This window comes from Rattus norvegicus, chromosome 7 (genome assembly GCF_021556685.1).
Source record: "Rattus norvegicus strain SHRSP/BbbUtx chromosome 7, alternate assembly SHRSP_T2T, whole genome shotgun sequence".
Taxonomy (NCBI): Eukaryota; Metazoa; Chordata; class Mammalia; order Rodentia; family Muridae; genus Rattus; species Rattus norvegicus.
The window spans coordinates 31,028,333-31,047,774 of record NC_141540.1 but is presented as its reverse complement, the minus strand read 5'-3'; the positions used below and the strand labels follow the sequence as shown (position 1 = coordinate 31,047,774).

Genomic DNA, 19,442 nt, shown 5'->3' with positions numbered 1-19,442 from the left:
GTCAAGTGCTGAGTGTGGGTTTCTTAACAGAGTCCTTTTCTCTCTCTCTCTCTCTCCCTCTCTCTCTCTCTCTCTCTCTCTCTCTCTTTTTGGGGGGGGATTAAAGCCACACAGCTTAATAATTAGTTTATTTATTTATTTTTTTATTAACTTGAGTATTTCTTATATACATTTCGAGTGTTATTCCCTTTCCCGGTTTCCGGGCAAACATCCCCCTCCCCCCTCCCCTTTCTTATCAGTGTTCCCCTCCCCATCCTCCCCACATTGCCGCCCTCCCCACAACAATCTAGTTCACTGGGGGTTCAGTCTTAGCAGGACCCAGGGCTTCCCCTTCCACTGGTGCTCTTACTAGGATATTCATTGCTACCTATGAATGGGTGTTCCTTCTGTGTCTGGTTTTGTTTTTTTTTTTTTGTTTTTTTTTTTTTTTGGTTCTTTTTTTTCGGAGCTGGAGCTGGGGACCGAACCCAGGGCCTTGCGCTTCCTAGGTAAGCGCTCTACCACTGAGCTAAATCCCCAGCCCCCTGTGTCTGTTTTAATCTTTGCCTCTCTATTCCCTGCCAAGGGTATTCTTGTTCCCCTTTTAAAGAAGGAGTGAAGCATTCACATTTTGATCATCCGTCTTGAGTTTCATTTGTTCTAGGCATCTAGGGTAATTCAAGCATTTGGGCTAATAGCCACTTATCAATGAGTGCATACCATGTGTGTTTTTCTGTGATTGGGTTACCCATACATATACAGCCATCCAATTAGACAAGATGGATGAAGCAAAGAAGTGCAGGCCGACAGGAGCCAGGAGAGACACAGCCAGAATACAGCAAACACAGAGGCGAATGCCAGCAGCAAACCACTGAACTGAGAATAGGACCCCCGTTGAAGGAATCAGAGAAAGAACTGGAAGAGCTTGAAGGGGCTCGAGACCCCTTATGAACAACAATGCCAAGCAACCAGAGCTTCCAGGGACTAAGCCACTACCTAAAGACTATACATGGACTGACCCAAGTTTCAGTAAAGAAACCATCCCATGACTGACTATTGATGACAAGCCTCGTTCATGTACCGCTCCATCACCGAACTAGACAAGAGTAAAAGTGATAGGTTCTAAAGGGGTGCCTTGTAAACGCTAAGATTCCTTTTGAAGAAAACCGAAACAAAAGGAACCGAACTCACAAACTTCAAGGTCATATTATTAACACATGGGTGGAGAACACCCTCTTCGGCAACAAAAGATTTTTAAAAAATTTTTACATAAAACAGTAGGGGGGACCTTTGTTTCTTTACCTATTCCTGTGATAAAATGTTCTCACAGAAGCAGCTAAAGGGAGAAAGAGCTAATCGTAATTCACAGTTCATCGTGGCTGAGGAGTTGCGGCTTGAGAAGTCTGAAGAAGCTGGAAATGTAATACCCGTAATCAGAGGAGGGGAGCAATAGGGGAATGTATGCTGTGCCTGTCTCCCTTTCTCCATGCCATTCAATCAGGGACCCCACGACCAGGAAGTGCTCCTAGAACCCCATGACCAGGGAGTGTGCTCCCAGGACTCCACAACTGCGAAGTGCTCCCACCCACAGTTAAGATGGGGCTTCCCGGGGTTGGGGATTTAGCTCAGTGGTAGAGCGCTTGCCTAGCAAGCGCAAGGCCCTGGGTTCGATCCCCAGCTCCGAAAAAAAAAAAAAAGATGGGGCTTCCCACATTAATCAATCAACAAGACAATCGCCGACAGGCATGCCCTGAGATCCATCTCCCCAGTGATTCTAGATTCAGTTAAGTGGAGAATCAATGCTACTCACAAGAAATTAGGAAGAAAAAGGGCAAGAGAGTTCTGAAAGCTCTTGGCCACCTCACATAGAAACATATTCTGTTGGCATGCTGAGTGGTGCCAATGACCCTAGCCAGGTAGGACTACAGCACACAGTGACCAGAGATCAACTCCTGTGTCCCTTTCATTCGTTTCTTCCTCATGACATGGACCCACTACTAACTCGACTTCAGAAGTGAGTTCTCCCATTGAGAGAACCTTCTGGTAGAAGCAAAGCAATAGAAGAGTTCATACTAATCCTACTATTTTTCAGGAAAATAGAGCCTCAGCAGGTAAGTAACTCATTCAAGGTCTTGCGGAAGTTAAACCAATATTGCTAGCCACTCTTCTGCACTCGAGCTAAGGGCTCTGCCTAGCACACTTGCTTGTTCTTTAATTTGCTGGCACAAATGCTTGGGAAGTAACTAGTGTGCTCCCCATTCTGTCCTGTCTGGGCACAGAATGATCACAGCCCAACATTGACATGCATGTTCCCGTCATTCAGGAACTGACTGTCTAGTCTGGTTAGAGACTTCTCAGCAATGTCCTCTAGATACATCCTCTATGCTACCAAGAATTGAGGCCCTGAAGCAGAGCTGCTCCATCTTCAAAGTCCCAGTTTCTGGGAACCTTGGAGAAGCTGAGACCCCTGGGCTGACATGTTCAAGGTCACGTCATGTGGTGACCTGCCCACCAAGGGCCACAAAGAGCATCATCGTTTCCAGAATTGGTAACTGGTGGCAAGCTCAACACTCTTACTGACGCACAGCCCTGAACATCATACTGCAGCCTGTAGCTATGGCAACTTTATCACCCTTCATCATCTGCACCAGGGATGCTTTTGAGGATGAATAGAGCAGCCAGACAACAGGTGTAAGCTAGAACTGGACCAGACAAACGGAGATAGATGGTCATTGCTTACAGGTAACTCGTTAGCATCATGACCAAGGTCAAATGCCAAGAGGAGTCTGATAGAGGCATGCAACGATTTTATTCAGCCTGAGCCTTGACCTCCTGGAGGTCATTATGCCCTTTGTCTACAATCCTTTGTCTGTCCAAGCTGTGCTACAAACCTTCTTACAACTTCTTTTTTTTTTTTTTAAGATTTATTTATTTCATGTATGTGGGTACATTGTCACTGTCTTCAGACACCAGAAGAGGGCATCAGATCCCCATGACAGTTGGTTGTGAGCCACCATGTGGTTGCTGGGATTTGAACTCAGGACCTCTGGAAGAGCACTCGGTGCTCTTAACCACTGAGCCATCTCTCCAGCCCCCTTCTTACAACTTCTTACAACTAGCTGAGTCTTTGTCTTGGAAGCCGCTACGACCACCTTCTGCCCTGGGCCACTTATACTTCTCCTTTCTGCCTGTGGCTCTCCCTGAGAGTTCCCGGAGCCTAGTCAAGGTCATGGCAGGGTTGTGCTGTCATGGTTTGGTTTGGTGATTGTTTTTCTCCACTTCAGTTGATTTGAAGTGAGAAGAAACTCTGTAAACGTTCTCTGAAGAAGAGCGACTTCTTTTGAGGGACTGGGTCACCAGGGTCCTGATAGATGAGCAGTCCTAAGATATGAGTATATGGACAAACAAACATTGATGTATGGAACTGATGAGAGTCATAAATAGAAGGAGATTATGGGCGTTCCAGGATGTAATCTGAGATTTGCACAGGGAAGGTTGAGCAGAGTAGCTGAGAGGATGCGTTCATATACTGAGGAAACCAGGTGACGTGGGTGTATTATGATGCTCACTGTTACCACATGTGGAAAGGGCTAATGATGGTCTATACTCACAGAGACTGGGGTTTATGCCAAATGCACATGCTATGTTTTTAGAACAGCCAAGAGGTTTGATGGATGTCAGCTATTCATGCATGGAATTTTTCTTATCTTCAATTTCCCTGTAAAGAGATTGGGTCATTACAAGTAATATCCAAAATCATTCATGTTAAAGGTTCTCAGAAAAGGGGGCAGGCCGAGTTTTCTTCCTTGGTTGACATAGTACACCGGTTCTTTTGCAGGGCTCTCGGAAACTTCTGGAACTCGTCAGATACCACATTGTTGCGTTTACTCAGGTTGGCTCTATTCTTCTTTGTACTACTCTATCCTGGCTTTTAAAATACCAGGTCCTAGTCTGGAATTCCAATATACTGGGGCTGGAGAATTATGTGTGGCACTTATTAACTCTGGACGGATCTTCTGTCTGTAATTGTTATCTTTGAGATTGTTTCCAAAGAACCCCTTAAAACCACAGATGCTCATGGCATCAAAGCTCCCATCATTTCATCAGTAGTTAAGGACTTTTTTTGCAGCACAGACTGAGAAATGGGGACCTTGTGCGTTGCTGCAAGTGACTCCTTGATCTCTTCCCATTGTAGCTGGAAGTAGCCACTCTGGTCTCGACGCCTCACATCAGGAGCATGGCCAACCAGATCATCAAGTTTAACATAACCAGCAAAGTAAGTGAGAAGCCTACGGCTGGTGCTGACTCCTGTGTGTTCGCGTCTGCACTAACTCACAGATCTGAAACCTTTTCTTGTTAGGTAACATCTGTGGGAATGGTCCTGTGTATGCTGGTACACGTGTATACACATGGAGACCAGAGGACCGACTCAGATGTCATTCCATAGGCCTCCTCCCTTTTGAGACAAGGTCTCTCATTGACCTGCAATTTGATAAATGGGTTAAGTTGGCTGACCAGTGAACCCTAGAAATCCATATATCTTCACCTCTCCAGTATCAGAATTACAAGTGCATGCTACTGTGCCTGACTTTTTATAGACAGATACTAGGGATTTTGTACTACTTGAAATCCAAGCACTTTACCAATGAGCCATCACCCCTGGTTCACGGTCCTGATATCTTCACAACTATTCTACTCTTTGCTCAGTTCTTTTAGCAAATACCACCTACACGAGTAACCGTCTGGGTTAAAGCAAGAAGGATAAAAGAAGGACTCACATCCTAGCAGAGAAAATAGAATGTAACAATCCATTAAAGGATCGGTGAATTGCTGTTGCAATGGGTGTTGGTCAAAGAGATTGTGAAAGTGAGTAGAGGAGGAGTCTAAGAAAGGCAGTAGGTCAAGACTTGAGGGATGAGTAGAATGAGATTGTCCAGTTGAATAAGAGAGGGTTTGGGGTGGAAGAAGAGTATGTGAGAAGCCATGGGGTATGTGGTTGACTTAAGAAACTCAAAGAAGCTCACTGACTGGGGTGGATAAGTCTAGGAGCAGAGAGAATTGTCTCCTGTTGAGTCATCTGTCTACTATTGATGATGATGACAATGATGATCATGAGGACAATGATGATGGCGTCCTATTGATGATGATGATGATGATGATGACGACGACGACGACAACCACAACAAGGACAATGAGGATGACCTCATCCATTCAGCAGACATCTGCTGGGTACCAATTTGTACCAGGCGTTGTCCTATGCCTGGAAGAACACATGAGCAAACGGATGAAAATCTCTGGTTGCATGGGACTTCCATTCTAATAAGTAGGAAGCAGTCAATACAGAGGCCAGGGGGAGAAGGTTACCCTCGGGAGCAATGAGGGGGAAAGGCGAAGCAGGGAGAATAGGAGAGTGGGCCTTCACATCCACTTGTTATTGTTCTAGTTAGCATTGAAAATAATGGGTTATTACAACATTTTCGTGTCTACACATGTCTCCCTGTGTACGTCACTCTACCTCGTGCACATCTCCCTCTGCTTCCTGCTACAATGCCCCCATAGTCCCTTCCTCCCCTCTCTGTCTTCAAGCCATTTGTACACATATATGTATGTGTGTACTCAACCTAGATTCTGTACGTGAAAGAAAGCCGTCCATGTTTTGTCCTGCTCTGTATCTCCCTTACCCATCTCAGTCCCCTGCCCCGATCCTTGGAATTCTTCCTCCAACTCTTAGCCAAGCTTCCACTTTCAGGGGACTGGCACTTTAGATAAAGTTCCACAAAGAAGAAAACATCTGAACGAAGACTTGAAGGAAATAGAGGTCTCAGTCGTGTGACTGTCTGGGGACAGAAGTTTCTAGAGAGAGAAACAGCCAAAAACAAACGTTCACAGTAAGGAACATGCAGAGCTGTTTGAGGAACAAGAAGACAGTGTGGTCAGAGCAGCGGCAGCAGCAGGAAGAGGGGTGGGAAGCAGTCACACAACCAAGGGATGGAGAGGTAGGGAAGGTTCCATCTGCCCTACGAAGTCAGAGCGAGGGTATGGCTCGAACCCCAACTGGAAGATTGTGAGAGAATTATCCGATAAGACACACCATTTGGGAGACAAGTTAAGAGACTTGATTTATGAACCAGTAAAAATGGCAGTAGAGGCTAGGAAGTAGCTCAGATGGTAAAGTGCTTGTCGCTCAACAGTGAGGGCCTGCCTTCTATCCCAGAACCCATATCAAAAACCACAAGTGTGGTGTCACATACTTCTAACCCCAGTACTGGGGAGACAGAGAGATATATGGATTCCTGGGGCTCATTAGTCAATCTGTCCTTGCTACTTGATGTATGCTGGGCTAGTGGGAGACTTTAGATAGATGGATAGATAGATAGATAGATAGATAGATAGATAGATAGATAGATTATAGAATACCTAAGTTGGCCTATGCATACATGCAAAGAAAATAATTAGACACAGACATGGTAAGAAGTAATTGAATTATAAATACAATTTTTAAGATAAGCCCAACAAAATTCTCTCTCTCTCTCTCTCTCTCTCTCTCTCTCTCTCTCTCTCTGTGTGTGTGTGTGTGTGTGTGTGTGTTGTTGAGACAGGGTCTCACTATGTAGCCCTGGCTGTCCTAGAACTCATTATGTAGGTCAGGCGAGCTTTAAACTCACAGAGATCTACCTGTCTCTGCCTCCTGAGTGCTGGGATTAAATGCATGCACCACCATGCCCAGCCTTGCTAATGCATTCGACGGGTGATAAGGACTGAGAAAGCCAAGCGTGACTCAAGCTTTTGGCTTGAGCAGCAAGGATGACGCCGCCACTGATCTGCTGGAGGAGCAGGTTTGGGGAAAGTAGAACTCAAAAAACTCGGTGACTTGATTCATACTTTGCTCCCTCAACTAGCTGTTTACCGACGTGTCCATGGGGCCTAAAACAGAGTTCATTTGAGGTCAGTAAATGTGTTGACTCGCTGGATCCTCCTTTGGGAACTAGCAGGTAAAATAAGCAAGTGCTGTTCAAAGTGGAAGTGGACAGGCCTCTGCGCCACCTCAGCGTGTCTCTTGCCCAGGAAGGGATTCAGTTCACAGACACAATCATTTCCTGACAGAAAACTGCCCAATAGCAACCTTCCCTCTAAGGAGAGATCAAGTTGAGCGGTTTAGAGATACTCTAACCGTGGGCATCCGCCAAGGGATGGCTCTGGGCTCTGCCATCAGAATGGACGATGGACAACACCAATGTTTCTTCTTTCAGGGGCAGATTCTGGCAAACAACGTGGCCATGGATGAAACCGAAGTCGCTGCCAAAAATGGCCGAATTTACACACTGACGGGAGTCCTCATTCCTCCCTCCATCCTCCCGATTCTTCCCCACCGATGCAATGAAACAAAGATCGAGCTGAAACTGGTAAATGAACTTAGAAAATCTGGGAAGTCGGAGAGGGTGGGGCTGGTGAGTAGCCATCGGCAGCATCCTGTTCTCAGTTCTGAGAACGTTAAAACCGCCACGTGTGGGCACCTGTCCATGAGGAGGCATGTGGTCCTGTCAGCCGTGAACCAAGGTTCTGGTGGGATTTCTACTGGAGATGGCCTGCAGGTGAGCAGGGCTCTTGGTGTGGTCATAACGAATGACCATAGATGTCAGTCATTTATCCTACCACATAGGAAATCTAAAATCAGAGTGTCAACAAGGCTACCCTGACCTTGGAGGCCCTAAAATCCCAGAGGCTGATGGTGGTGGTGGTGGTGATGATGATGATGGTGATGATGATGATGGTGATGATGATGATGATGATGATGATGATGATGATGGCTCTCCAGGTGCTCCAAGATGGCTTCACATTTGTGAACTTCAGAGATCCTCCTGCCTCTTACTCTTAAGTAGCTTGAGACATAAGCACAGGCCAGTTCACTAATCCCCCATCATCCAACAATTCCTTGGCGCCCTGCTCAGAATTCATCCCATAGCCCCACACCTGCACCTCCGCACTCCCCCTCTCGTGGCTTTGATCCCTGTGTGGCTTCTCCCATATTGGTAAGGATAACAGCCACTGGATGTGGGAATGCCCTAAGGTTTGGGGGACATGACTCGGGGAGAGTTGCTATTCAGCCTACTGAGTCACAGAGGCCGAATCTGAGCAGGGTTTTCTCCTTGGGGTTCAGGATTAGTTTCTTCCCTTTTTCTTCCACTGCCCAGTCACCCGAGACAGCTGTTCAAAGCTCTCCAAGAGGGACCAAAGATAAAACTTTCCTCTGCAGGTGGATGCTCGGGGGAGTGGCTGATTGTCTTTCTTGAATCCTTTTCCAATACCTGACTTTCCATCACCTTCTGGGCTGAAAAGTGGCCCTTTCCAACTCCGTATCGACCATTTTGGCTCAGCAAGTTTTAATCAAAGCACCCTTAATTCCAACACTTCACCACATGCAATCTCTAACATACTACAGACCAACAAACCCCAAATCACAGCAGTAAGAGGTCTGACTCCTTCTTTGCGAGATAGTTCAATCATAATGATTGATCTCATGGTATCTTTGGAACACAAGCTCTGAACAAGGGGGACAAAACACCTAATTTTACTTTTTAATCTTTCTCTGCCTCTTCTTCTTCCTTTTCCTTCTCTTCTTTTTGAAACAGGGTCTCAATATGTAGCCCAGTCTGGCCTTGAACTCACAACCTTCCTGGATCAGCTGCCAAGTGTGGGATTCCAGTCATGTGCCAGCAGGCCACCTTCCTGTTCTTTCCTGTCGGAGTCTGGGAATAGCTAAGCACCAGCTTAGAATGGTGACTGGCTTTCAACTCCCAGGGCTCTTCCTTGATACAATGTTTGTTTTAAGCTATGACTTCTGAAAGTCAGATGCCATCTGGAGAACTTTACAGCTCTCCAATCAGCCCTTCTTAAGAGAGGTTGGAACATTTGCTGTCCTAGCCAGCCCCTGGCAGCAATGTGTTTGGTTCCTACTTTGGATAATCCCCATTGAGGGGAGCATCGCCTGGCTTAAACCAGAGAGGGCGGTTGAACCTGTTAGGAAAATCTGGCTCTACAAACATGAGGAAGAGCATGGTCCAGTCATTTAATGTGCTCTTCAGCGCCTCCTATTGCCGGCAGCGCTGTGGGTTCAGAGAGAGGAGTTTGTAGAGGGACAGGGCAGTCTTGCTGGTGGCCATGCTCTGCCTCTGGCTGTTTCAAAGCTTGTTCTTCATCATTCTAAGGGACAAACTCCAGGGATGGGTTTGTGTTGCAACCCAAAGACTTGTGGTTCCGTAGGGAGAATTTCCAGCAGCTAAGATTGAATCTTTCCTCTTCTCTTTAACATTCACCCTTTTCTCCAGGCTAAAAGTCAGCTCTGCCTGCCCTTCCTAGTTCAGGCTGGTTTTGACTAGATCTCTTTCCTCCCTCCTCCCTCCTCCCTCCTTCCTCCTTCCTCCCTTCTCCCTCCCCCCTCTTCTTCCCTCTTCCCCTCCCCCCTCTTCTCTCTCTCTCTCTCTCTCTCTCTCTCTCTCTCTCTCTCTCTCTCCCCCTCTCATTTTTGGTTTGGGTTTTTGGGAGTTTTTTCTTATTGTTTTTGTTTTGTTTTGTTTTGTTTTGTTTTGTTTTTTCAAGACATGGTTTCTCCACATAACCCTGGTATAGACCAGTTTGCTCTCAAACTCACAGAGGTCCACCTGCCTCTGCTTCCTTAGCTGGGATTAAAGGTGCCACCACCACCCGGCTGATTTGCTATCCTAAAAGTCCAAATGAATTCTCTAGGAAGTATGTATTTAGGTCTGGAAAGAGTAAAAAATAGTCTGAGTGTCCTAAAATCTCCCTTCTGGACACATTCAGAGCATGGCTGCCTTCGGACGTGTTCTGTTTGGACTTTAGAGGCTTAATAAATAGCACTTTACAAGCAGGTCAGGAGTCAAAGGCAGAGCCAGGTGGATCTCTGAGTGTGAGGCCAGCCTGGACCACAGCGTGCGTTCCAAGATGGCCATGGGAACACAAGAAACACGGTATTATTAGCAGGTATTAGCAGTAATTTGCTGATTCAAGTCCCTGCAGGGAACAAAACATATCCCAGATAGTTCAAAGGGACACAAACATGTGGCTCTGAGTGGCCAGGGAGGAACAGCCACAGCAAACATCCTGGCCAGAACCAAAGGGCTAAGAATGAGGAAGGGGATTCCCGTGAGAGGAGGAAGAGCAGAAGAAGAGGTTTTGTGGAACTGTAGGGGCAGTGGACCAACCAGGGTGGAAACAGGGAGGAAGCCCTTGATTTGCTCTCCTCCTACAACAAGGGCTCTCCTGGTGCCTCCAGTTAACCAAAAGTAGCTGGAAGCTGGTCACAGAGCTAGACAGAGGTCAGAGAACCAATCTGGACAGATGTGAGGACAGGCATCTTGTCTCTCCGTTCCCAAATTAAGAACCAATAGAGGCAAAGGCGAAAATGGAGGGTCTGTTGTTTCCCTTTATTACTGCTCAGCTAATGGGGACCGGTCATCTGAGTCACCTTAGCTCTGTGCTGTGCTGACCCTGTATCCCTGGAGAGGAATGACTGCAGGGGTCCCCAGGGGTGGGTGCTTCTCATGCAGAGAGACCAGGATGCTGCAGTCTGTAGGCTGTGACACAGAGGGAGGGAGGGAGGGAGGGAGGGAGGGAGGGAGGGAGGGAGGGAGGGAGGGGGAGGGGGAGAGGAAAAGGGGAGAAGCAGGTGTTGCAGGCATATTCAGCTTTCCCACCACTCATCTGGCATTAGCTTCACTCCTGCATTCTGGGAAAGAACCGGAAGGGCAGTGGAAGAGTCTAGGAGCTGCCTTCTCCAGGAGGGGCGCCAACGCCCCCACCCCCCGCCGAGGGCCGGCTCCGCTACCTGACCCTATCCCCACCCCCTCCCTGAAGGCAGTCTCTCTGTGAATGCAGGGGATGCCTCTGCTGACTGCTGTCTTCCCTTCAGGGCACTTGCGTGAGCTGTTCCACGAAACACTGGAGCAAATGCCCTGCTGACTCAAAGCCCGCGGTGAGTGCGATAAGGCTGTTTTATGCGCGCCCTGAACTAGCCCACTGGATCCTCTCTCTTCTTCTCTGCCTGCTTCCTTCTTTAAACCTGGGCTAATGTATAGCCCCTGCCCTACCCCTGACCATAGCAGGGGTGGGAGGAGGAGACCCCACCAATCATGTTTGACCCCTAGCTGACCCTGGTTTAGTCTCTTAACATCTTTATCCTAATTTTCTTTCTCTTCGAATAACAAAGGTGTTAGTGTAATAAAAACTCCTAACAGCCCAGAACAAACAGCTTCCCAGCTCTTCCTGTCTTCTTCTCCCTCCCACATAAAGCCCAGCGCTGGTATTTGGTATTTGCTCTTACCAGGCATAATTCTAGAGGGATATGCGGGAGGAGGAGGAAAGATTACACGCTATCAGTTAGACAAGAAGAGTAAGTCCCAGGTTAGGCACAGTATCCTGACTGGATATGATAGCACCTAATGTCCTGTGTACAAAAAAATAAAAGAAAAAAAAAAAGACAGGACATTAAATGTTCTTCCCACAAAGATATAAGTAGATGAGGCAATAAGGAGGGCGCTGTGGTGAGATTTCAGTGTGTGAACAGAATCGTTTCTCTGCCACTTCTGATGGGCTAGCCTCCTACTTCCAAATGTACTGTGTTTGTTTACGGATGTAGGTGGATTCGTAGTGCAAAGGGTCAGTTTAATAAACACAGCCTCTCAAACCTGAAAAAAAAAATGTTCTCCCCACAAAGATGTAAGCAGATGAGGCAATAATAACGTTGATTAGCCTGAATTAGTCACTTTGCTTTCGCTTTTAAGTATGTAGTATTACACTGTATCCCATAAACATGTTTATTTATCATTTTCTGAAAAGAATCAAAATGGGGCAGGAGAAATGGCTGGGTAATCAAAAGCACTTACTGCCATTGCAGAGGACCTGAGTTCTGTCCCAGCACCCGTGGCAGGTGGCTCACAAGCACCTGTGACACCAGTTTTGCAGATCCAACACCCTTCTCCAGACTCCATAGGTACCCGCATACAGACACAGATACACACAAATAAAAAAATAAAAGAATAAAAATAAATGTCAGGAAATAGCTCCAAATATCTGAAATGTTTTATGTTTAATTGAATTCTTCACACGCGTATTGATTGAAGTTTGATCATCTCTCAGATGCATTGCTTGACTGTGGGCCAAATAAATAAGATATCATATTGGTTTGGGTTTTGCCTTGGGAAGTTCAGACTACATATAAATGTATGCATATATAAATATACATGATGTTATACAAGTATACAGCAATCTATAATTACACACCAAGTACTCTGTTGGACAAAAGCAGATGATGACAGAAATTTCTGCCTTTTAAGAAAGGCTTTTCCAAACAAAAAGTTCTTTCAATATTAGACTAGATCATTATGGAAAGAGACAAGGTCTTTAATACACCCCTAATAGGGAATACTTCATGAAGCAGAACATTAAACTTAAGTGGGTGTGGGTGTCCAAGTGTTTGTTGTGTTTAATGAAGCAATTTCCCATGAGTACCTTGGGAAACCAGGAACCAGGAAACAAGAGAAAGACAAGAATGAGTTGGTACTGCATTGCCAGCTGGATGGCAGACACTCTTCCAGCCACTCTGGGCAGCAACCGTGGGATATTAGTTACTTCTCTGGTTGCTGTGATAAAACTCCCTGACAACAAGCACCCTAGGACAGAAAGTGTTCGTTTGAGCTCACGGTTCGAGGGGATACAGTTCACCGCAGAAAGCATAGCATAAGGCTTCATCTCACATTGTATCTGCAGTTATGAAGCAGAGAAAAAAATGAAGCTAGCTAGCTTTCTCCTTTTTGTAGTCTAGGACCTCCCTCATAGACTGGTGCTGCCCCATTCAGAAAGATGCCTTCCCTAAATGACTAGATTAATCTAGATTAGTCTATATCATCCCTCACAGGCGTGTCCATAGTCTTGTCACCTAGGCGGTTCTAGCGCCTATAGAGTTAACAATCAATATTGACCATCAAACCTTGGAAGGATAAATGTCGTTGTCGGCATCAAGACAAGCACACATAGCTGACATGTAATAGAATCAGGATTTGTGTCTGTGAGTCTGACACCATTTAGTGAACCTCAAGCTAAAGGGAAGAATGAGGGGAAGAAAGGGAAATGGGGACAAACCACAAAAGCTCCTGAGACCCCTGGATTCATAACTGGTTAATTACCTAAAACGTTCCCTCCTTTGTGACCCCAGAATGCCGTTCTATAGATAAGATTTTAGGATCCTGTGGCCTGCTATGGTCTCATCAGTCTCTCCCTACACAGAGCCTAAAACAAAGGGTCAACAGAAGGATGTGTCTGATACAAGATCTGAACCAGGAGCTAAATTCTTGGGATGAAACTTGATTTCAGTGTTCTTGCTCCATTGCACGAGAGTTTCTGGACCAGATATTAGCAGAGCTGGGTAGGAACAGTGGCTTAGCCTATCTGATCCCCAATATCCTCATATACCAAAAAGGAAACAAGTAAAAAACATTTGCATGAGTTGGCAAAGTGACCAACCATAAGCAGTGTGCCTAGACTGTTGCAAGTCCTCAATACATGGGCACTATATGAGCACCAGACTAAAGAAGAGAAGGATGCACTTAATCAGTTCCTGGATCCAAGACTAAAGCCCTATGCTGTTGATATTTATTTTAGTTGGTGGATTTTTTTTCCCCACATAGAAGAGATAGATATTTACTGGCTCCAAAATGTCCGCATACCTTAAGGACGACTGTAGAACAGAAGAAGCCAGACTACAGGGAGGAGGAATCCGAATGTTCCCTGATCGATTAAAATGTCTGCCATAAGGAGAGAAGGTGCTGAGATCCTTGTGCCACAGGCTGTTCAAAGCTTGGCTTCTACTCTACTAACAAAGGAGGGGGTCTCAGGAAGATGGCTGTCTGATTTGGACTTGGGTGTGCTGGTGTGGCTCTTGCTCTGGTGTCATGGGGTAGAGTAGCTGGCGCAGGGAGAGGCTTGTAAGGCACAGAGGATGCTTGGGTGCACACAACAATGCTTTTACCCACCGGCTTTCTTCCAGACAATCTTCTCGTCCTGTTTCTACAGCAGCAGAGTACGGAACCTGAAAAGTGGCTGTGCCCGATATTGTAATGTGACTGTGGAGGTGAGGAGGGTCCAGTCAGGGTCCCATCCAGGTCACCAAGACTCTCAAAGCTCTGAGCTTTGGTCACAAGTGTCCTGAAGGAATTTAGACTGTTTTCCTAAGTGGAAATCAAAAGGTGGGCTGGGTAGTGTGCTCAGGTCCCACCTACCCAAATCACACCTCCCTGAGTCCCCCTGCCTTTTCACAGAATCTATGACATCATGCGAGCCACCCTCCACCCAAGTGGCTCTAACCCACACTCTGGCCTCATCACCTGCTCACTGGATAATTTCCTCAGCACGCTCCTCCAGATGCGCAGGGGCTGACTCATCTTTCCGGTCTCCCTCTATCTCACACTTGTGTCACTACCCAGCAGGCCCTCAAACTGTCCCTGCACACCACCACTCCGTTCAAATGGCCATCTTCCTAGCACTTACCAGTCCCAGGAGTGTTCTGAAATGTTCTTTTAATCCCCGTTTCTTTGTTTGCTTTTGGAATCAACCTCAGGGCCTTGCAAACTCTAAGCCAGACCTCTGCCACCGAGTGATTCTCTGGCCCCATTAGCTCTCTATTTTCTACACTGACTCTTCCCCATGCTCTTATATCCTCCATAAGCAAAAGCCTCCTTCTCCTGTTCACATAAGAGACGTCTGGTAGATTGGTGCTAACGCACTAGCGGGTTCATTAGAGGGGTTGATTGGCATCCTATCCCACTAGCGAGCATCAGAACCACCCCCCTGGAGAAATCAGTGCCCTCCTTGGGGTCCCCAGGGCAGCATGTGTGTTATTTACAGATACCCAGATGCTGCAAAGGTTTCTTTGGGCCCGACTGCACCCCATGTCCAGGAGGCTTCTTGACTCCATGTTCCGGAAATGGGCAGGTGAGTCCAGTCCAGCCTGGTTCACACGGTTTCGTGTGTGCTGACCTTTCTTAAGTCACACAGTAATGCTGAAAAATCCTGAAAAGTGGCACAAGGCTGGCCAGCGCTCCCTGAAATTCAAATCACTGGATCCGTTACCGACACAGGAAGTGTCTGCAGCGGAGGAGTCTGGGCCGGGGGAGGGGAATCTTGTCTCCCCTGTGGTTCACCGTGAGATCCCAGGCAACTCAAAACTCTCTGCACCTCACTCACCAAACCTGTGGATAAGACCCTAAGGTCGAAGGATTTGATGGTTCTTAAAAATAAGAATAACAGGGCTGGAGGGATGGCTCAGTGGTTAGGAGCACTAACTGCTCTTCCAGAGGTCCTGAGTTCAAATCCCAGCAACCACATGGTGGCTCACAACCATCTGTAATGGGATCTGATGCCCCCTTCTGGCGTGTCTGAGGACAGCTACAGTATATATATATATGTATATATATATATATATATATATATATATATATATATATACTGGTTTTATATATATACAATATACAATACATATACAATATACAATAAATAATTCTTTAAAATAATAACGATAACAATAATAATAATAATAGTAATAATAACAGCATTGGCCAATGGTTGTTTTGTTTGTTTAAACCCAACCTCAGAACCTAGTGACATGTAAAAGCCAAAGCTTAACTCATCTGCTTGGAGGCCAAGACCAAGCAAAGGAAGGTAAACGTAGCTGTGCTTATGTAGGAAAACTATAGATTTGAGACTTTAATAGACCCACATCTAAAGTACGGCTCTTGCAAAGGGAAAAAAAACCCTGGGGGAGGGGGATTTGGGGAGGTGTTACACAGAAAGTAAAAAGTAAAAGGAGACCAGTAGACCCTGAGACCTGGTCGTTAATGGAGAAGGTAGCCCACACCCAGCTCTGACGTGTAGCAGTCAGTACCAGCCTGGTCTTGCCAGGGCTATACAGATCGGAGAGCAAGCAAGTTTACAATGGAGAAAAACACTGCAGTGCAGACCACAGCTGGGCAAGCAAGAATGTAGAGAGACCAGGGCCAGGCCTCAGCTGAAGGCCCCCGTCTGCCTGCTGCTATGCTCTAAACGTTGTGCCAAGGGTCTCGGTTCACATTTGTAACCCTCCTATTCTGAGGAGATATGAACAGATATATCTACCCCAGATAGAGTACTGGCAAAAAAAATCCTCCAGTCTGTCTTGGTGAACCAGTGAGTTCACCTCCAGTCTTAGGTTTACCTCTGGAAGCCAGAGTGACTCTGAGCGACCACATCACTGAAAAGGTTCATCCCAGCACATGACTCAAAAAAGCGGCTACCTGCCCTACTATCACACAGACCCGCTGAAGAGTCTGCTGCCCCAGCGAGCATTCCCTGCTTATATAAACTCTGAGGCTCCCTGTAGGTCATGCGGTTCAGGCTTCTTGAGTCTTACGTTGTATGAGTTTCCTGAGCCTCTAAAATTAACCTTCCGAGCGCTGAACCTCACTCCACCGCACAGTGTTTCAGCTCAGAGGAAATAGCTACAACAATACGGCGTGCACCCTGTCCTTTAAGGTTCTAAATCCTAGATCAGGATCCCCAAGCCCGGTACTAGTTTTCCTGATACCAAAATGACTCCGCCTCCCACAAGGAGTCCAAAGTCACTTCCAATGGAGTTCACATTGAAGCCATGAATCAAAAGCAAGAACTCCACTGCCTCGTGCGTCCTAACAGCCCACGGGGTTGCCTTTGCTCGCAGTGCATGGACGGACTTGCTGGCAACGGGACTTGCATTTGCCAGGATGGCTTCCAAGGTTCCATGTGTCAGTTCTGCTCCGACCCCAACAGATACGGACCCCGGTGTAACAGAAGTAAGTGGGGCTTCTGGGGCTCCCTTCCACGGGCTCCCTCTCACACCGAGTATGCTAATGGTGTGGTCTAGAGTCTTATGGATTTTGCTTGTGTGGTGTGTCGTCATCACAGCATGACGATGGAGTGGTTTTAAGTTCTGCTTCTCAAACGATAGCAGGTGCAGACAGCTGGGCACAAGCTGCTGAGTTTCTGACTCTCCGGGATGAGTCTGAGAAATTGCATTCTTAACAGGTCCCTGGGGTGTGCTGGCTGTGCCCATCCAGGGTACACACTTTAGAAATCCGTTCTATGTCCATGAAGACACAGATAGTCCCATCTCAAGAATTAGATCTGCTCCCTTTCAAATGATCTTTACCCGTCAATTCTTCCATTTAAGAATTATGACCTCAGCCAGGTGGTGGTGCACACCTGAGTCCCAGGGGTGACAGAGGCAGGGGATCTCTGAGTTGGAGGCCAGCCTTGTCTACAGAGTCAGTTCCAGGACAGCCAGGGCTACAAAGAGAAATTCTGTCTCACCACTCTCCCCAACCCCCCAAAAATTAAGATTCTTGGACAAGGGCACCCTCAAATTGCAAGATAAGGGTGAAAGTACTAGTAAGCATTTTGTAAATTCATTCCAACTTATGTGTGGAAAGCTTTTCCTAGGACACACCTAGCACATGCTGAAAATATGCTAGCTACTACTGTGACCTCTTACTGTTTTTGTTGTTATTCTAGGAGCAGTAAACATACCTCAGTGGCATATTATCAAAAAGCCTCAAAGAATAGAGGAAAGGTCTGCGATAAGCATATACTAATGCAGCCCTATACTCTCAGGAAGTGAATTATTCTTTAAAATGACATCATAGTTAGGGTTAGTTAGGGTTGCCTTAGTTAGGGTTTTACTGCGGTGAACAGACACCATGACCAAGGCAACTCTTATAAGAACAACATTTAACTGAGGGAGGCTTACAAGTTCAGAGGTTCGGTCCATTATCATCAAGGCAGGAGCATGGCAGCATCTAGGCAGGCATGATGCAGGAGGAGCTAAGAGTTCTACATCTTCATCTGAAAGCTTCTAGTGGAAAACTGGCTTCCAGGCACCTAGGCTAAGGGTTTTAAAGCCCATGCCCTGACCCAAGCTTATACAAACCATCACATGTGTATATTTAACCATCTACATTTTTAGATGTCTGTTTCTAAGCTAAAATTGGAACTTTCCAACATGAAATGAATAGGTAAGAGTTTCCAGGGGAGTTAGACAGAAAGTTAAAATCTCATTTCTACAGTTAGTGTCTCTGTGGTCTGAGGAAGGTGTTACAGTGTCTCCATCTAGAAAATGAAGACAGTGTTGCACAGTTGTCCTCAGCATCCCAGGGGGATTAGTTCCGCTGGGTCTGAATTCTGTAGCTGCTCAGTTCTTTACATAAAAAGGCATAGTGTTTGCCTGGATCCTGTGCACATCCTCACATATGAATCCCCTCTGGGTCCCTTCTCATAACAAATGCTATATAAATGCCACACAAATAATTCCCATGCTCTATTTTATTTATTTATTTTTTGGCAATAATGGCAAGGAAAAGGTATGTCTATACTTAGAACAGACACAGATTTTTTTAAAATATTTTTGATCCAAGGTGGGCGAATCACAGGCACAAAACCTAAGAATATGTCACAGTTTGTTTATGATACCAAGCAGACCATAATTGGGAGACTTTAGCATAGAGATTACATCTGTTAAGTAATGGATAAACAAAGTCACATAAATGCTGTCCCCACCAGCCCCTCACATTTGTTAAGAACATGCCTCCCTCCCCCTCATGATGTATTTGCCTGGGAACCCAGTAACACAGCAGGAATCAGTGCTGTTCAGTCTGCTTGTTCTCCCTGCCAAGTAAGATTTTTGAGACAGGAATAGGAATTTATTACAAAGCCCAACAACCTTGGCAGGATGTGGAGGCTCAGGTCAGGAGGGGGCTGCCAGCTTTGCCCTCCATCTTAGGTCTGTGGCCACTGGGGACCTAGTCTTCACAAATGAAACGCTGGCTTACTCAGCATGCTATAACCGTTCATTTTTGTTCTAAATCCAGATATGACTTCCCAGACTCTTTCCTTTGAGTTTGTTTGCTCTTTGCTGGGTGCTTGTTCCAGTCTCCTTAGTCCTGGCTGGGGCAAGGCTCAGAGCCTTTCAGTTAGGGCTTTATTCAAACCCTAATCCTTGCAGCCTTCCTTTGAGAAGCTCCCTGCCCCTCCCTCCTTCTTACTCCCACCCCCATGCACAGATGCCTGAGGGGTGTGTGTGTGTGTGTGTGTGTGTGTGTGTGTGTGTACAAATTCATATGGCTACATGTGCATGGGGATGTACATGCACACTGTACGTACAAACACATGTGGAAGCCAAAGGTCACCCTGGGTGTCTTTCCTCATGGATCAATCATCTTGTTTTCTGAGATAAGGTCTCTCATCAGCCAGTGATTCCAAGGACCTACCAGCTCCTGCCTTCCTATTGTGTGTGGGTGGTTTTGGGGTGCTGTTGTTGTTGTTGTTGTTGTTGTTGTTGTTGTTGTTGTTGTTGTTTTAATGGGTTCCTCATGCTTGTGCAGCAAGCA

General features: G+C 46.3%; 1 protein-coding gene across 5 annotated transcripts in view; it reads left to right on the top strand.

The window, feature by feature from the left end:
• Positions 1–19,442, top strand: part of Stab2 (stabilin 2) — a 182,370-nt gene that overhangs the window by 62,233 nt on the left and 100,695 nt on the right. For all 5 annotated transcript variants that reach the window (XM_087555923.1, XM_087555924.1, XM_087555922.1 and 2 more), the window contains 7 exon segments: positions 3,818–3,871; positions 4,175–4,255; positions 7,230–7,382; positions 10,907–10,969; positions 14,039–14,122; positions 14,896–14,982; positions 16,742–16,853. In XM_087555923.1, the coding sequence (XP_087412049.1) occupies positions 3,818–3,871; positions 4,175–4,255; positions 7,230–7,382; positions 10,907–10,969; positions 14,039–14,122; positions 14,896–14,982; positions 16,742–16,853 (634 nt within the window).